Here is a 17,522-nt window from a genome sequence, read left to right as displayed (position 1 = left end):
TATAACAGTATCGTTGGGGGAATATGCACAAAAAGGGATGGACTATTGCACTCTAGATTTGGCTTTTGCCTTCAACAGTGTTTTTCAAATGGCCTTTTCCCTTTTTGCTGTTCAAAAGTGTCTTGACAATGCTTCAGTGTTTTTGTGACAAACCCACGTCTTGTGGCTGACTTCACCATAAACCAGAGAATTGTTGTTGGCCCATAGAGCCTCGCAAACATTCGTTTCCGCTCTCGTGGACATAGATCTTTCTGCTTTTGCATAAATGGCCAATTATGTTGTCAGTGGCGCGCTGAAGCTGCGCATCCTCTCGTCCCTATTCATTTGATTGTAACGCGTGGATCTAAACAGGCCTAATAGCAGCTCCACTCGTGCTCAGCTCGTCCCGGACTGTTATTGATATGGCCTTGAATTCACACAATTGATTTTTATGCTTCCCTCTAGCCACCTTGTGCTGTGGAGATATCTTTATTCGCACGGAAAGTGAAATAAGTGCGTAATAAAACGGTGATATATTAAATTCGTTTTTCCCCGTGTCGCGCTTTTATTATGAGCCATTTTTCATTTTTATTGAATTGAGACCCTGGCGATCTGCGTCAACGCTCCGGGCGAAGAAGGTGAAATCATTTGTGCAAATCAGCAACGCCACATTTTGCACATGGACTTCTGTGCATCCATCTCATTCCTGCCCGTCTCTTTGGACTGTTGCACCGTGGTCCTACACGTTACATGTTGGTTCTTGGTCCTACACGTTACATGTTGGTCCCTGGTCCTACACGTTACATGTTGGTCCCTGGTCCTACACGCTACATGTTGGTCCCTGGTCCTACACGTTACATGTTGGTTCCTGGTCCTACACGTTACATGTTGGTCCCTGGTCCTACACGTTACATGTTGGTCCCTGGTCCTACACGCTACATGTTGGTTCCTGGTCCTACACGTTACATGTTGGTTCCTGGTCCTACACGTTACATGTTGGTTCCTGGTCCTACACGTTACATGTTGGTCCCTGGTCCTACACGCTACATGTTGGTTCCTGGTCCTACACGTTACATGTTGGTTCCTGGTCCTACACGTTACATGTTGGTTCCTGGTCCTACACGTTACATGTTGGTTCCTGGTCCTACACGTTACATGTTGGTCCCTGGTCCTACACGTTACATGTTGGTCCCTGGTCCTACACGCTACATGTTGGTTCCTGGTCCTACACGTTACATGTTGGTTCCTGGTCCTACACGTTACATGTTGGTCCCTGGTCCTACACGTTACATGTTGGTTCCTGGTCCTACACGTTACATGTTGGTCCCTGGTCCTACACGTTACATGTTGGTCCCTGGTCCTACACGTTACATGTTGGTCCCTGGTCCTACACGTTACATGTTGGTTCCTGGTCCTACACGTTACATGTTGGTCCCTGGTCCTACACGTTACATGTTGGTCCCTGGTCCTACACGTTACATGTTGGTTCCTGGTCCTACACGTTACATGTTGGTTCCTGGTCCTACACGTTACATGTTGGTCCCTGGTCCTACACGTTACATGTTGGTTCCTGGTCCTACACGTTACATGTTGGTCCCTGGTCCTACACGTTACATGTTGGTCCCTGGTCCTACACGTTACATGTTGGTCCCTGGTCCTACACGTTACATGTTGGTCCCTGGTCCTACACGTTACATGTTGGTCCCTGGTCCTACACGTTACATGTTGGTCCCTGGTCCTACACGTTACATGTTGGTCCCTGGTCCTACACGTTACATGTTGGTCCCTGGTCCTACACGTTACATGTTGGTCCCTGGTCCTACACGTTACATGTTGGTCCCTGGTCCTACACGTTACATGTTGCACCGTGGTCCTACACGTTACATGTTGGTCCCTGGTCCTACACGTTACATGTTGGTCCCTGGTCCTACACGTTACATGTTGGTCCCTGGTCCTACACGTTACATGTTGGTCCCTGGTCCTACACGTTACATGTTGGTCCCTGGTCCTACACGTTACATGTTGGTCCCTGGTCCTACACGTTACATGTTGGTCCCTGGTCCTACACGTTACATGTTGGTCCCTGGTCCTACACGTTACATGTTGCACCGTGGTCCTACACGTTACATGTTGGTCCCTGGTCCTACACGCTACATGTTGGTCCCTGGTCCTACACGTTACATGTTGTCCCTGGTCCTACACGTTACATGTTGGTCCCTGGTCCTACACGTTACATGTTGGTTCCTGGTCCTACACGTTACATGTTGGTCCCTGGTCCTACACGTTACATGTTGGTCCCTGGTCCTACACGCTACATGTTGGTTCCTGGTCCTACACGTTACATGTTGGTTCCTGGTCCTACACGTTACATGTTGGTCCCTGGTCCTACACGTTACATGTTGGTTCCTGGTCCTACACGTTACATGTTGGTTCCTGGTCCTACACGTTACATGTTGGTCCCTGGTCCTATACGTTACATGTTGGTCCCTGGTCCTACACGTTACATGTTGGTTCCTGGTCCTACACGTTACATGTTGGTTCCTGGTCCTACACCCTACATGTTGGTCCCTGGTCCTACACGTTACATGTTGGTCCCTGGTCCTACACGTTACATGTTGGTCCCTGGTCCTACACGTTACATGTTGGTTCCTGGTCCTACACGTTACATGTTGGTCCCTGGTCCTATACGTTACATGTTGGTCCCTGGTCCTACACGCTACATGTTGGTCCCTGGTCCTACACGCTACATGTTGGTCCCTGGTCCTACACGCTACATGTTGGTCCCTGGGCCTACACGTTACATTCGGGTAACGGGCTCCACGTGATCCGATTTCTAAGACATTGTAAATGAAAGCTTTTCTTCAAATGAACGTTATTTTGTACTTCAGTTTTATTTATTGCTGCTTCATGCGCCACTTCAATCAGACATTAATTCTTTCAGAATGTATATTATGCAGCTGCACTGCAATTCACAAGTGCAGCTAAACCTTTTGGGTCACATTTCATGTTTTTTTTTTTCACGCAGAGGGAACAAAACAACTGTTCAAATTCTAAGATTCTCGTAATTGTTGTTGCGGCCTAATTTTATTGCTATTTATTACTTTTCATTCACAAGGCCAATAACCAATATGTTCCAATAGTAAACATTTTTTTTAAAATAAATAAATAAATAAAAGAATGTGAAAGAAAGAAAGACATCATAGGCTCTAGGCTAATTTTGTTAATAGGATTTAGTATTGGCTTTTGATCAAAAATAATTCATACCAATTATCTTTATCTAGTCATAAAAAGACCTATAATTACGCATGAATGGCCGATCCTTTCACAGTAGTTACAGTTATCGCACGACACACAGTAATTACATATAATATAGGCTGTTTTAGGTCGGGTTAATTGTCCACATGCTTTGATATAAAACTACCTGTCAAAGCACGTTGTAGAGCAAATCCAGCATCCATTGTCTATTGATCATATTTCTGTATAAATGAGTTTGCCCTTAAGAGGTCTGTTTATCCGTAATTTTCTATATCCAATGTATCACGTGCATAATTTCTGCACTATAAATGTCTGCACTATAAAAAACGACGTCTTCTCCCAAACAAAGGAGCGGCTGAAGTCGTTGCCGTTTCCCCCGCGCGCGTTTTGACAGTGAGTGGAAGAATTGTCTTTTGGTGCAAAATACCGTAGCACCTAATGAAGTGCATATTAAACCCTTTTGTCAGTATCAGCTCCAAGTGTTGACAAGCTGCGGCGAAACGTTCCAAAAGCGCTTTGACCCGGGGCCCGAAGAAGAGCCAGTGACGCTGCGGCTTCTTTAAGAGACGAGAGCAAAAAAACAAGTGTCCTCGCTCCCGGAGAAGTGTGCAGGAGGAAGGAGGGAGGGAAGGAGGGAGGGAAGGAGCGAGGGAAGGAGGGAGGCCGAGGGGGAGAGGAGGGAGGGAGGGTTTGGCTGGATGGATGACCGAATGGCAGCCTTTACGCAGAGGCTCGTCTCACCTGCTGAAACGCACTGCTCCCATTCACGCGTCCACACGTCCCGCGCGCCTCGCTCTCCGGCCGCGCTTGCGCTCCCTTTACTTTCCACGCTTTGATGCAGCGTTTGGTTCATTTGTCTCGGTTTGTGCACTCACCTCGTGGATCGCAGAACAAAAGCCCGCGTCACGTCTCTCCGGAGAGGCGCCTCGGATGTGTAACGCGCGCTCCGGACAGAGACACCTGCTCGCCCTTTACACAAGTCTGCCTTTTGTTTCGCGCGCTGGATACGTGTTTACAATGGATGCACAAAGCAGTAGAAGCCCCTCGGAGGAGTTCTCCCTTTAGGGACCAGCGTTACCACAGATGAAAATAACAATGGGAAGGTTTGGTGTCGCGTTCTTGCTTTCCAGGGAGTAGAAGAACCACAACTGGGCCTGTGTTTTCCTTTTACAAGTCGTTATAATTTAAGGCTACTGACTGAACAGACGCGCGATGGAGCACACCGGGATTGAGGAGGTGAACCAGACGCACCAGCAGCAACACGAGCCCATCAGCTTTGGCATCGACCAGATCCTCAACAGCTCGGATCAGTCCAGCGGGTGCATGCTTCCCAACCGGACGGGCGAGTCGGATTACGCGTTGGCTCCCAACGTGTACAGCGGCAGCAACGGCGGCTACAACAGCGTGTACAACCCGGCCTGCTCCATGGCGGCGGCGGCGGGCTTGGCCGGCTCCTACAACGTCAACATGAACATGAACGTAAGCATGAACATGAACATGAACGTGAACGTGAACTCGGGGGGCGCTGGGGGAGTGATACGGGTGCCGGCGCACAGACCCATGCCGCCGCCGCCGCATCCTCCGCCTTCCGCCGCAGCAGCCGCGCCGCATCCGCCGCCCTCCGCGCACCCGGGGATCCCGTCCGTGCCCGCTATGGGAATGGGCAACGCGGCAAACTTCACCTTCCCGTGGATGGAGAGTAGCAGGAGGTTCGCCAAAGACAGACTCACAGGTAATTTGTAGTAGCGCGCGAGGCACGACGTTTCATTCATGGTTTACAATGAAGTAATGTAGAGGTCAAGTGGCACATGGTGACGAAAGAGAGCAAATAACATGCAAATAAAACAAAAAATAGGCTAAACATAAGATTAGATTAAAAAAGAAAATGGGAAAGATCTCATAAATGTATCACAAAAGTATTAAAACAATCAGCAGTTCACAATTACGCACAATGTGGATTTGTTTTTAGTGTTTTTTAAATCAAATTAAATCACAGGCTATTCAAATAAGCTACACTAAATGCAAATAAATATATACATACGTTATAAAAATAAAAAAGGCATCTACTGCATACATCTAATTACACAGCAATAAAACTGTTCATGAGAATAACTCCGCGCTTTGGTCTCACAATTTGTCATCATCTAAACAAAAATATGAAACTGCAGGAATAATCGTGGTTGTACACAACTGCACAAATGGGTCGCGTTTAATTGCCATTTCTGGAGAGAAAAAAAATATGGACATCATTTTTATGAAAGTGCAGAGCCTAATTTTGCGCACAGGAGATTGCGTGAACATGACGCCGCCAAATCCTGAGACTGTGATTCTGAGTGTGTGTGTGTGTGTGTCTGTGTGTGTGTGTGTCTGTGTGTGTGTTTGTGTGTGTATGTGTGTGTCTGTGTGTGTGTGTGTGTGTGGAACATGGCTGATGAACGGGCGCGCAGATTGACACGGACGTGCTGATGAATCGGGATTGGACCATCACTCTCCATTTGCTGTGGATCACGGATAACGACGCCGTTGCCCGGTGTTTCACGGCCTCCAATTTTGACTGCGAAACGGCCAAATGACACAACCAACTCTTGTCATTATGATATGATATTAAACATTACAGCGCATGCGTAACCATACCAGCTTCATTGTTATTTGCAAAACTATACAATGAATGCAACAACTAGACACAACATATTAATAGTTGTATTCTATAGCTTATATATTCTATAGAAACTAACCATTTTACTGCTGCGCTATGGAACAGTCATTTTAGTTAGTTAAACCATGAGAAAGGCGTATTGATGGACCAATGGATCATTTTAAAAGACAAATACTCGCTACCTTTAATGTGTTATGTGCATAAAACACGTAGACAATATGTACATACAATTTAAATTATATCTGTATAATGCGGGTTATTTAAAATCCTTTGCAATTGAGTTTGATTGTAAATGGCTTCTTAAAGCTTCCTGTTTTGCAATGCGGCACTGGAGCATTTAAAGCTCTAATAACCGATGATTGTATTTGGCTTTTAAATAGTAAAGCTCTTTAACAATTCTAAATGACGCACAACATGATGATGCAGATCGAGTTGTGGCTATTTTAATAGACATGTCTTGACCATAAAAGCTGCTGCTCTTATTCTCATGAATAGGAAAATAAAGCCCCCCCCCCCCCGGCCTTCCATGCATTAAAAATTCACTGTTCCGTCCTTTATACCTGATTAATTATTAAATACTGGGGGACGATATGTCAACTGCAAAAAGATACAGTGTAAATAGGCTTATCAATTTTACTCATAGGCACAGAGGGCCTCTCGTTTAATTTCTCTGGGCTTTGTGTCCCTGTAATTATTTCGCAGCTTATATCTCCTACTTTATTGATCAGCAGTCGCTTCTTCAGTAACACTACACACAGACACACGCACGCGCTCCACATTTGGCCCGCTCGGTTTCCTATAAAAGGCCATGCATCAAACGCACTATCATCTGTCTTGATGGCCAGTGGAAGCTGCCATTTTAAACGTCCCACTTTCGACCTGATTTCCAAGTTGAAACCGGAGGAGAAGGGCCCCGCGCTGCAGACCTGACAGCTCCACACTTTGGCTGCATGAGGCAGACAGACTGTACGAATGTCACATTTTAATTGCACTTTAGGCTGTTCTCATTTTTCACAATGCCACAGTCATTGCCTTACATCTATCTCCCTTTGTATATTAAAATACTAAAGTAAAAACGGAATAGCTTAAAATACGCGAGGCCTTTTATGTCCACTCTATCCTATGATCTATTTACATCTATACATTACCCAACACCAGGGAACACCGCTTTATATTAGGATATTTTGATACATTAGTCATTTAACAGAACAAACGTGGCAATTAAAAGCGCAAATACAAATATTACGTGCGTCTTCAACGACAATTAACAATTTGGACATTTTGAATAAAACATATTGAAGATAACATAAATGTTTTATAGTCTGGTCAAAATGATCAATGAAAAACAAAAAAATAAAGAAAAAATAAATGGTCAAATTAAACTGTGCGTAAACCGTGCGTAAACTGTGCGTAAACTGTGCGTAAATTGCGCGTTATGGAGCATAGCTTTTTAGAAACCGGATAATAATAATAATAATAATAATAATAATAACAATAACAATAATAATAATAATAACACCTAGCTGTCGTTATTGCATTCGGTGTCGTATTCTTTGCAGGTCACGTAGCAGCGATAAAAAGCTAATAATGAAAGCGTTCGCGGGGCTAAATCTCAGTGTGGCACTTAATGGCGCAGCAGAGCAGAGCACAGATCAGATTTGATTTGAGTGAACTCGTCCTGCTTGTTTCCACCTGCTCCGCGTCTCCTCTGCGCCGTGCCCGTGTTTTTCTGTGTGACAAAGCACAGTGGCCCCGCTCCTGTCCCGTATCGTGTAATAAATAGCAATATATGTTCATGTTATATTTCAATATCCCCTTTAGAATCCTTCACGGCTATATTTATTAGATTGCTACAAAGGTAATATCCGCAGTGGGGAAGGGAGGCGCTGTCACACAGAACTGTTATTAAGTACAAGTGCTTTCATTATGGGAAACCTGTTCTCTACGGCAGCATTTTATTTTGTGATAAGCTTATGCCAATTGTATTACCCAGGCAGCAGATTTAGTATTGTCTCCCACTTTATTTTGCATTAGTGTATGGAAGCAAAACAAAAGATTATTTGCAGAAAAATAATGATGGTTTTGTAGAAAATAATATTTATCTTGATGATGACTTTTGTCTAAGCTCATACATGACGTACACTATAGCAAAATATATGACATTTTTGCCCAACAAAAGCTTAGCAATATAGTTAAACAAAGCAAAGTCAGTGCATTTTTAACTATAATTTGTACTTTAAGGTGCTTTTGATATAAACACAATGAGAGAACAATCAGGCCAAAATACTTAAAAATATTAAAGTATGGCTGAGCGACATGGCAACAAGAATAATCTTTTTTTTGTTGTTGTCTTTTTTCCACTCTCAGATTGATCAATTAAAATTTTCACTAACATTTTATTCAGTCCTTTCAGAATGATTTTTAATGTACAATACAGACTTTTAACCAATACAATTTTAAAACAAAATATAATCAAATTTCTTGAAGACTCAGATCCTTTTACTGACAGAGGGTTATCTTTACCTCTTGATTAAATAAAAACCCAAGCATCATTGACGATAAAACATGACTGAATCTGAATCTCGATTCTAATTCAAGTTAAATGCCCCACTTTAGACTATCAAAAAAGAAAATGTAATGTTTTATGTCATTTGGAAATGTTATTCATTTTTGTAAAGACAAACTGAATAATCCAGATTTACCACAGGCAAAGAGGCTTTTTTTAAACATCACCCATTTGAAGCCATTATATTGTTACATTTCACTATTTAGACTGCTACCAAAATCCAATTAACTACATTAGTTTATATTAGTATGATTTAATATAGCATTTGGTATCATTATGTGAATTCTTTCCCAATGTATGCACCCTATAGGCCTTTTTGTTGTCACTGTTAGACTTGATAAGTGAGATGTGTCTCGCCAAAATCCTCTCTAAGGTCAAATGTTTTAGATTTAGTCCATTACTTTCCATTTTCATTTAAAAATCAAATATTACAACATTGCTCTTTGTTCTGTTAATGTCAGGACAAATCTATAGTGTGAAATGACCATGCAGTTCACCTTATATTTACATATGTAGTATATGTAACAATAATAGCACCGGGTGAAAGAGACAATAGTTCTTTAAAGGTCTTTCATTCACAACATGCTACAGCCGTGTTCGGTAGATGGTTTTGGATGTTTTTTGGACACCTTGGGCCCGGTTAAGTGCAGGTCCCCTCTAAATGTGTGTGTGTGTGTGTGTGTGTATGTGCGCGCGCCCTGGTCCATTACGTAGACTGCAGATGGCTCAAAATAGCAATCTAATGCAGTATTATTTAGCAGGAGCCGTACCAGACAAACGGCGTGTGCAACCTGCAAAGTGTAGCCAAGGGGAATGAGACGGCCAAAATGTAACCTTAGTCTATTGCTAAATATATTGCCTGTAATATAGTGGATATTAAGTTGCAAATAAATCATACGTGTGGGCGATTGTGTCAAGCAAAAGGGGCATTGTAAAATATCCGCTCTGTTCTTTTATTTATTTATTTGGTCGTTTTTTTTTTTTGGCTGTTTGGTTTTTAGAGAAATAATTGAAGCAAACGTGTACTTCTTAACAAAATAAAATAAAATACACAAGTTTAACATTTTTTTTTAAAGTAAATATTCAGCCAAATTAAATGTTAATAGTGTAAAAAACAAAAAACAACAAAAAACAAATTAACAAGTTTAACAATTTTAAAAAGTGAATAATTAGCCAACTTTAAAAAAAGAAAAGAACAAAAAAACACTAAAAATATTTAGCTAACAAAAAAGACTATATATATATAAATAAATACAACTAAAAATAAAGCTTTAGCTGTGTCACTTTACACTCATTACAGTCACATATGTCCCTTATGTCACATTAAATGGATATAATTAACATTTTACTATTAGTGCGCAACAACATCTGGACAATTACCATAAATGCAAATTACCAACAAAGATTAAAACAATATTAAAATCAAGACCACAAATGTTACACAAGGACTGACAATAAAAAAAATATTTCATTTTTGACATATTTATAACAGCAATTATCATCGTCATAGTGTTTATATAAGCATCAATGTTTTCTAGTGTTTTTTGCTCGTGAATGTAATTTTGTGAGCCAGTTTTGCATCCATTACTTGCAAATGAAGTCCTCGGTTGCTTTGAGCCGAGCCGTAGTTGGAAGAGCGTTGCGGGGCCCTCTGGAGACACCTATGCAGATGTTTCATATTAATTTTGGCTCCTGGTGTGTTTTCTGACAGAAACAAAACCAAATGAACACAGTGTCAGACAGGGCAGAACAGCGTCGGAGGGAGCGTGACAAACACAGCCTTTGTTGATTTCCATTTGGTTTCAAACGAGACTGTGGCCGGGAGTGGATCCATGGCCAAAACCGATCCTGTTACGTTTATTGATCTTCTGTTTACCCCTGGCTGACAAAATAGACAGGATTCATAGATATTTTATGATGCTACAGATAAGGTGTTATTGATGCCCAGAAACAGGAAAAGGCGTGTGACAGTGTGAAAGTAAAAACATTAAATGACATTAGACTATTGGAGAAAATCACAGACCAAGGTTTTTATTGCACATCTTTTATTTATTTATTTTTAGCTAGAAAATTCAGGGTGTCTTTATTTGAATGACCTGTCCAGTAGCAGCTAAACACAATCAGCACAATACAGAAAGTAACAAAATATCAGCTCCTTTGCAATTGCATCTCTCAAGGAAAACAGGCAGTTCATTACATTTTCCTTCAATTCTACAGCTGTAACATTCTGGAGTCGTTCCTGGTATATTGCTTGCTACATTAATATAATATTATAAAGTGGATAGAAGGCAGGTCGTGTGTATTCAGTGGAATAATCCTCCATAATGCAGACTGATGCGTTGTCATGCTCCAGACTACAGTACAGAGATGAGAGCAGACAGGAGCTGACAGTGATTGGCCCACATGTCCAGGTTTGATTCATGTTGGAGTTGTGCTGATTCTCCAAATGACAGTTGTCGTGTAGTGGCACAGCCTGTACAGCTATATTAAACCCTGTTAGACCCTGTGTGCTCATCACTGTGGCTTCTTCATGTGATTAGTTTCTGTGCCAGCGCCGGCTGCTCCAGACAGGACCTTACTGTGTCTCCCTTTCCTTTAGGGGAGCATGCAGAGGAGAGTCGAGCTGCAGAGGCAACAGGGGGGCCGGGGGCCGCCGCGCCCCTCTGTCCTCTCCCCAAGGGAGACATCGGCAGGGTGCCTGTCTGGAGCACTGTGGAGACACTGGCCAAATGCTATTACCCAGAACTCGCTCACCTGCGAGACAGCAATGGCCTTCTGGCAGATTATGCTTTCGCTAAGGGGGCTTACCCAGGTGAGTCTCCCCCCCACTATGGTCCCTTTACTACAGTATGTACCCAATGTGTGAAAATATATGGAACCAATATACATCTATTTGTGTTTGGGGTTGTAAAAAGTGACAGGGAAATGATTAAATTAAGATGTTGTATATTTGCGGTCCAGTTGACCTAAATGATAAAACAGCAGACTATTAATTGTTAAAATGAGCTCATGCTACACACAAAGCTGTGTAGTTGAATATAATTCTCTCTTTGATTGCAGCAGCCTTGTCGCCCTTCTCCGTGACCCGGCGTATCGGACACCCGTACCAGAACCGGACGCCACCAAAGAGGAAAAAGCCGCGGACGTCGTTCAGCCGCGTGCAGATCTGTGAGCTGGAGAAGCGCTTCCACAGACAGAAGTACCTGGCCTCAGCAGAACGAGCCACGCTGGCCAAGGCTCTGAAGATGACCGATGCACAAGTCAAGACCTGGTTCCAGAACAGACGCACAAAATGGAGGTAAGAGCCACAGCTTTAAGAACAGGAGACAGTCCATGGGCAGTCAAAGAGAACCTGTTAACATTAAAGTTCAGCCAGGGGCGCTGCTGCAGTACGGACTTATGGGGCTATAACCGGGAGGCTGAAAAGAGGGGCCTTTGTACAAGTAAAACTACATTGAAATCAATTTTAAACATTTAGTTATAAAATGATGTATTCTGTGTTTCAGGTCAACAAACCACACATGCTACATTCATAACACATTCAATCTCATAGACAAACTAAATTAACAAATGAAAAAGACACAAGAATATCTTTAAGCAGTTCAACATTACCAGCAGAAGAAGACGACGCAATTGTTTACTAGCCTTTGTTGTTATACACAACTAGCAGACGTTTTTTTTAATGTTATAACCGTTGTTGTGGTACTATTCCTGCTCCATGTTGTTTCCCCATTTCAAGGCAAACATTTAAACACCGTTGTCTTAACATTTAACGACAAAGCTCATATATTTATTTAAAAAAGTGGGCCCTTTTGTCTTTACACTTGCAGGCAGTTCACTCAACAGCTATAGCCTCTCCCTTTCATTTTCCCAGCGCCATAAATTGACATCATCGAGCGTGTCTGCCTTTGGCCCGGGGGATCCAAACTGCTTACTGTCTTAAACACAACTAAAAGGCCCCGCAGCTCGAGCATTAAGGGCGTCCGACAACACAACACCTATTTTGCTTAGGCCAGCTGCCATCGGAGGCCAGTTCACTTGACCAAGCACAATTACCCCGTCCTCCTGAAAGGCCTCTTAGAAAGCTGCTGTCCCAAGCAGAACGCTCATGTGGGGAATGGACTGGCAGAGTCCTAGATGAAAAAAGAAATGGTTCACTTCATTCTGACTGCTGTTTATAGCCATTTGGAAGTAAACGAGAGTGGAATCCGATTACCACGGCCTGCTGCCTCTAGTTAAAGGGACAGCGCACATTTCTCATCAGCAAATTACCTACAGCCAGATTAGCTTTTAGTGTTTTAATGTGTAAATGATCCTTGGCCATTGGAGAATTAGTTATTTTAAAAATCAATTGCAAATGAAATTAGTTTAAAATACTATGCGGGCCTGACAGTTTAATCAATAAAGACTGGTTTTTGCATTAGGGACTAAATGTATAAACTATCAAGATGAATGAATATTATTATTTTCTTTGTATGTATGATAGAACCACAATAAAAAAAATTAAAAAAGTTTGGTTTGAATACAATTTTATTTCTAATCAATCTAATTCTTCGATTTTAAGTCCAAAAATGATTCATTTTTAGTTTAAACGTCTGTTGGGTGTAAACAATTTCACAGTGACACAATGTTTCCTGATACTTTTGGTGTTTTGTAACTTGTATTGTTTGTTTATGAGGTTGTTTTTAGTATTTTACTGTGCACGTTGACCTTTTTGCACATGTTTTCCAATGTGGACTTCAAACTACAATTGTCAAAATAAAACAAAAATAAAAACTCTCAAAATCTCCAACATAAGTCCCTGTGGTTCGGGCAGTTTTGTCTCGTTGCCCGCACTCTTTCTCAAGTTAAAAGCCACATTTCATTCCGCAACAGCAACAAACAGAGCAATATGTGGATGCACGGTGGAAACTGCGTAATGGGATAACAGAATACATTTGTCTGAACGTGGCCAAACTGAAGCCGATAGCGTCCGCGCGCTGAGGCGGCGGCAGGGGAATGGTCCTAACTGGTTTTTCTGATATTCTAGTTTTGCTGAGATTTATACCCTTCCCTATAGCAGCGTGAGGGATGTCTTCGCGTGACGACTACGCTAGTAACAAGAGCGTGATCGAATCAACAGCCAGCCAATTGCATTATGATAATTCTGTTAACAATAATGTGTGGCTAATGGATGGAGCTTGGTGTGTACGAGAGAGTGTTTAGACGTGAGCTTCCACCTGCTTCTCTCTGCGCCATTTATGTATTACTTTGTTGATGAGGAGCATTCGTTACACATTTAGGTTTAAGTAATTGCAATTAATCAGGCAGCGCTATTAGCAAGTTAAAGCTAATGAGTTTAGATAAGACTTAAAAATGCACATGTATCTCATTCAAAGATTTCAAGGTTAATCGATAATCGTGGTTTTTCAGGTTACAATGTGATCGTATGAACTAAAAAGGTAATAATCAGGACTATTTTAGAAGCAAAATGGTCTTCTTCATTTAATTTTTTGTCCAAAAATTACATCTAAAGGTAAAGTCATTTTGTATCTGGCTGTTTTGGTCACATTCATTTGATTTTGTCATTCAGAAAGTTTGATTTTATAAAGCTGGTCACAAACTTGATGAATAATAACGTGTTAGACATAAAGAAAGAAAAAAAAATCTGGTGTTTGGTCTTAGTAATAGTGAATAATCTTTAAATGGTGTTGTTTTTTATCACAATAATTGCAACTATAAAATATGCTATTGTGACATGTCAATATACAAATATTCTTATTATTTAAATTTTTGGTTTATATGTATGTCAACTTCTTGTGGGGGTTCAGCTTCCTGTTTGAATATTTCATTTAGAATAGTTGATTTCTAATTTTTCATCACTCTGGATAGCACATTTTGTCAAAATCAATCAATAAAACTCTCAACAATAATGATTACAATGATCACGATTCATTCTATTGAATCCTTTTGGACTTACATTTTCCCGCCCGTTTGCATCACGTTCACTGCCGCGCTCACAGCGTGTTCTGCTTATGCAAACAGATGCTGCTCACCTCTGGGCTAAAGCACTCTGCTCCCTCTGCTCCTCCCTCTGCTCCTCCCTCTGCTTCCACTCTGCTCCCTCTGCTCCTCCCTCTGCTCCCTCTGCTCCTTCCTCTGCTCCTCCCTCTGCTCCCACTCTGCTCCCTCTGCTCCCTCTGCTCCTCCCTCTGCTCCCGCTCCTCCCTCTGCTCCCTTGCTACTCCCGCTCTGCTCCCTCTGCTCCCTCTGCTCCTCCCTCTGCTCCCTCTGCTCCTCCCTCTGCTCCCACTCTGCTCCCTCTGCTCCCTCTGCTCCCGCTCTCCTCCCTCTGCTCCCTCTGCTCCCGCTCTGCTCCTTTTGCTGCTCCCGCTCTGCTCCCTCTGCTCCCTCTCTGCTCCCTCTGCTCCCTCTGCTCCCTCTGCTCCCGCTCTGCTCCTTTTGCTCCTTCTGCTCCCTCTGCTCCCTCTGTGCCCTTTGTAGTTCTCTCTCCTCGTCTCGTCTCCTCTGCAGCATCTGTCACGTCGCCTGCAGCGCTGCAACAGAACAGGTGTTGAGCGAACGCACCGTAAACACGAGCTTTTACAACATCATATCAGTGTTTAGTGCCGTAAACTCTTCTCAATCTGCCGCAGATGGGCTTTGTTTTGCATTTGCTTTGTTGCACCTGAACGTGTAATGTCGTCCATACAAGAGTGTGCTTTGGACATGGAAGCACAATAAGATCTGGAAGATGGCGTGGTATTATTTCCATGGCCTGTTCTCATCGGCGCGTGAAGGAAGGAAGTTTGTATTCAGGGTCTAGAACTTTCATCAGATTCCCATGTTCTCTTGGCACACATTCCTGTTTGTCGCTGTTGATTTCATGTTCACAGTCAATGGTTAACACAAGTCTGGAGCAGCCAAATACAATGAATGAAACGATCACAAGTCTAGATACCAGCTACAAGAATTTTACCTTTCATTATGCACTTCTCAGTCACACTCATGGCCATTCTGTGCCAACGGTCTCTCCAACCTCCAAATGCTCTTTGAATTTAGAGCAGGAGGATTACGGTTCATCCACACTTGCACATCCAAATTGGGACTAAACTAAAGGACTTGAACATGGAACTAAACCTGGACTAGAGCAGGACTAAACCAGTATTAAAAGTGCACCAAAGCAAGTCTATATCAGGACTAAACTGAGCTCAAACCAGTGAGAGTGTAGTCTTAATAACCGACTTCTCGTCAGTTTCAACGCACTTACAAGCAAAAAATGTGTTCTCCGACGATGTATAAAGTGCTAATAAAAACAACCAAAATTTACTTCCTCGTGTTTCCTCTCGTCCCTTCAGAAGACAGACGGCGGAGGAGAGAGAGGCTGAGCGACAGCAGGCAAACCGGCTAATGCTCCAGCTGCAACAGGAGGCCTTCCAGAAGACCCTGTCCCAGCCCCTGCAGCCCGACCCCCTGTGCCTGCACAACTCCTCCCTGTTCGCCCTGCAGAACCTCCAGCCCTGGGCCGAGGACAATAAGGTGGCCTCCGTCACCTCTGTGGCTTCTGTCGTGTGACTGCGAGTGTGAATGGACCAGAGTGGGCGAGTCGGGGCGAGTCGGGGGGGTTCAGGGAGGCCAAACAACACTGCTAATGGGAAAAGGGACGATTGCTTTGAAATATTTGATGGACTTTGCTTTCATATTCTTGTTACCAGCAAAATATGTGGGGAGAATCTTTATATGTCCAAGCACAAAAAGAATTAGTGTGCTGTTTTCGTTGATATCTACAGCTCTAGACAAAAAATAACTGCGATTGAAACAGTTTGAGAACCATTCCATATCACAAATTCATTCAGAGAAAAAGCTGTGACATTACATAATTTAAATAAATACCCAAAAAAGTGTGCAATAATGCCATACACTCTTGGGCAAAAGGTCTGAAAGCTTTTATTTATTAATTATTTATTTGGATTCCCATTAGCTCTCGCCAACTTTATGGCTACTTTTTTCTGGTGTCGTATTTGAAACAGAAATACAAAATACATTTAAAATACATCACATACACAGTATCTAACTCGACAAATACTTATTGCTGGCAGTTTGTTCCATATTCTCACAGCTCTTTTGTGAACAGTTCCCAAAACGGTGGCTCAATCTGGTTCACAACGTTGGTTTTCTTGGGTTTAGCGTTGCACACCTCACGCTTCAAGACTCAAAACATTTCATAAAAGCTTTTCGAGGGCGTTTCGGTTGAAGCTGCACATTTTTGTCCTTGTCGTGAAGGCGTGGCTGCTTCTGTTTCGTGTTTCTACGACGCACGTGGAAAAACAACGCTAGATTGAGTTTGCGGTGATGGTTAATTTTTGTCCAGAGCTGTACGTTGAATGATACCCCTGCCTTACACCACGTTTCCGCTTTCCCCTCCAGCTCACGGCCTAAAGACGGCAGGGGACATGCTCCGACCGCCGAGTCTGCCCCTCCCCCCCCAGTGCGTACTTTTGCCTCCCGACCACACGAGGCAGCAGAGACTTAACGCCGGCACGTGTCGGCGCCTGTTTTCTCCCGCCCCGCCCTCGCTTTTGACTTTGTACAATATCATAAAATTGCATGTTTCGACATTTCCCTGTGTGAACTCGGCTGCCCCGCCCGGCGAAGACAGCTGCGGCGTTTGCATTGGCTGGAACTGAACGCGGAAAATGTCCAATTTAAAAGTGTTTTATATAAAATAATATTGTGACTTTTTGAAAAGATATTAAACTACTGTTGATTTTTCTTGTCTCCAACTATTTATCTCTTCTTCACCATGCAATAATAGTTGATGAGTACTCCGAGCTGGGGGGACTGGGATTGATTACAGTTTCAAACCACCCAAAGGTAAGATATAGTTGAATTGTACCAGGACAGTGCAATACCTTTTTTGGTTCATAAAAAATGATGACTACAGCTCCCTGGTGTGGACGCCAAGAGGAGGAAGTCCAAACACGGCGAGCAGGCTCAGCAAAAGTGTCCCTGGATAAATAAGGCCTCACAACTAAATGGCAGCTTGAATTAGAATCAGGGAGGAAATACTGGTGATAATGGTTCGGT

General features: G+C 42.8%; 1 protein-coding gene across 5 annotated transcripts; it reads left to right on the top strand.

Annotated features, from left to right (window-relative positions):
• Positions 1–4,219: 4,219 nt before the first annotated feature.
• Positions 4,220–17,205, top strand: tlx2 (T cell leukemia homeobox 2). Of its 5 annotated transcripts, none has more exons than XM_072434968.1 (5): positions 4,220–4,966; positions 11,056–11,268; positions 11,517–11,754; positions 15,797–15,974; positions 16,863–17,205. In XM_072434968.1, exons 1-5 carry the CDS (start codon positions 4,447–4,449, stop codon positions 16,872–16,874), a joined length of 1,161 nt encoding a protein of 386 aa, XP_072291069.1. In that variant the 5' UTR covers positions 4,220–4,446; the 3' UTR covers positions 16,875–17,205. The 5 variants fall into 5 exon arrangements, with proteins under 5 accessions (XP_072291069.1, XP_072291061.1, XP_072291077.1 ...); XM_072434960.1 differs by having other exon boundaries at positions 4,222–4,966; positions 11,520–11,754; positions 15,794–15,974; XM_072434952.1 differs by having other exon boundaries at positions 4,230–4,966; positions 15,794–15,974.
• The last annotated feature ends 317 nt before the right edge of the window (positions 17,206–17,522 follow it).

The sequence above is a fragment of the Eucyclogobius newberryi genome, unplaced genomic scaffold (assembly GCF_026437365.1).
Source record: "Eucyclogobius newberryi isolate DKJ021-1_F unplaced genomic scaffold, fEucNew1.0.hap1 SCAF_11, whole genome shotgun sequence".
NCBI classification, from domain to species: Eukaryota; Metazoa; Chordata; class Actinopteri; order Gobiiformes; family Gobiidae; genus Eucyclogobius; species Eucyclogobius newberryi.
This window is presented reverse-complemented; position numbering and strand designations above follow the sequence as displayed.

Coding starts and splice junctions, on each gene's coding strand:
- tlx2 (XM_072434944.1), top strand. CDS start 4,447: ATGGAGCACACCGGGATTGAGGAGGTGAACCAGACGCACCAGCAGCAA. Junction 4,967..11,055: donor CGCCAAAGACAGACTCACAG/GTAATTTGTAGT, acceptor CCTTTCCTTTAG/GGGAGCATGCAGAGGAGAGT. Junction 11,269..11,516: donor CGCTAAGGGGGCTTACCCAG/GTGAGTCTCCCC, acceptor CTTTGATTGCAG/CAGCCTTGTCGCCCTTCTCC.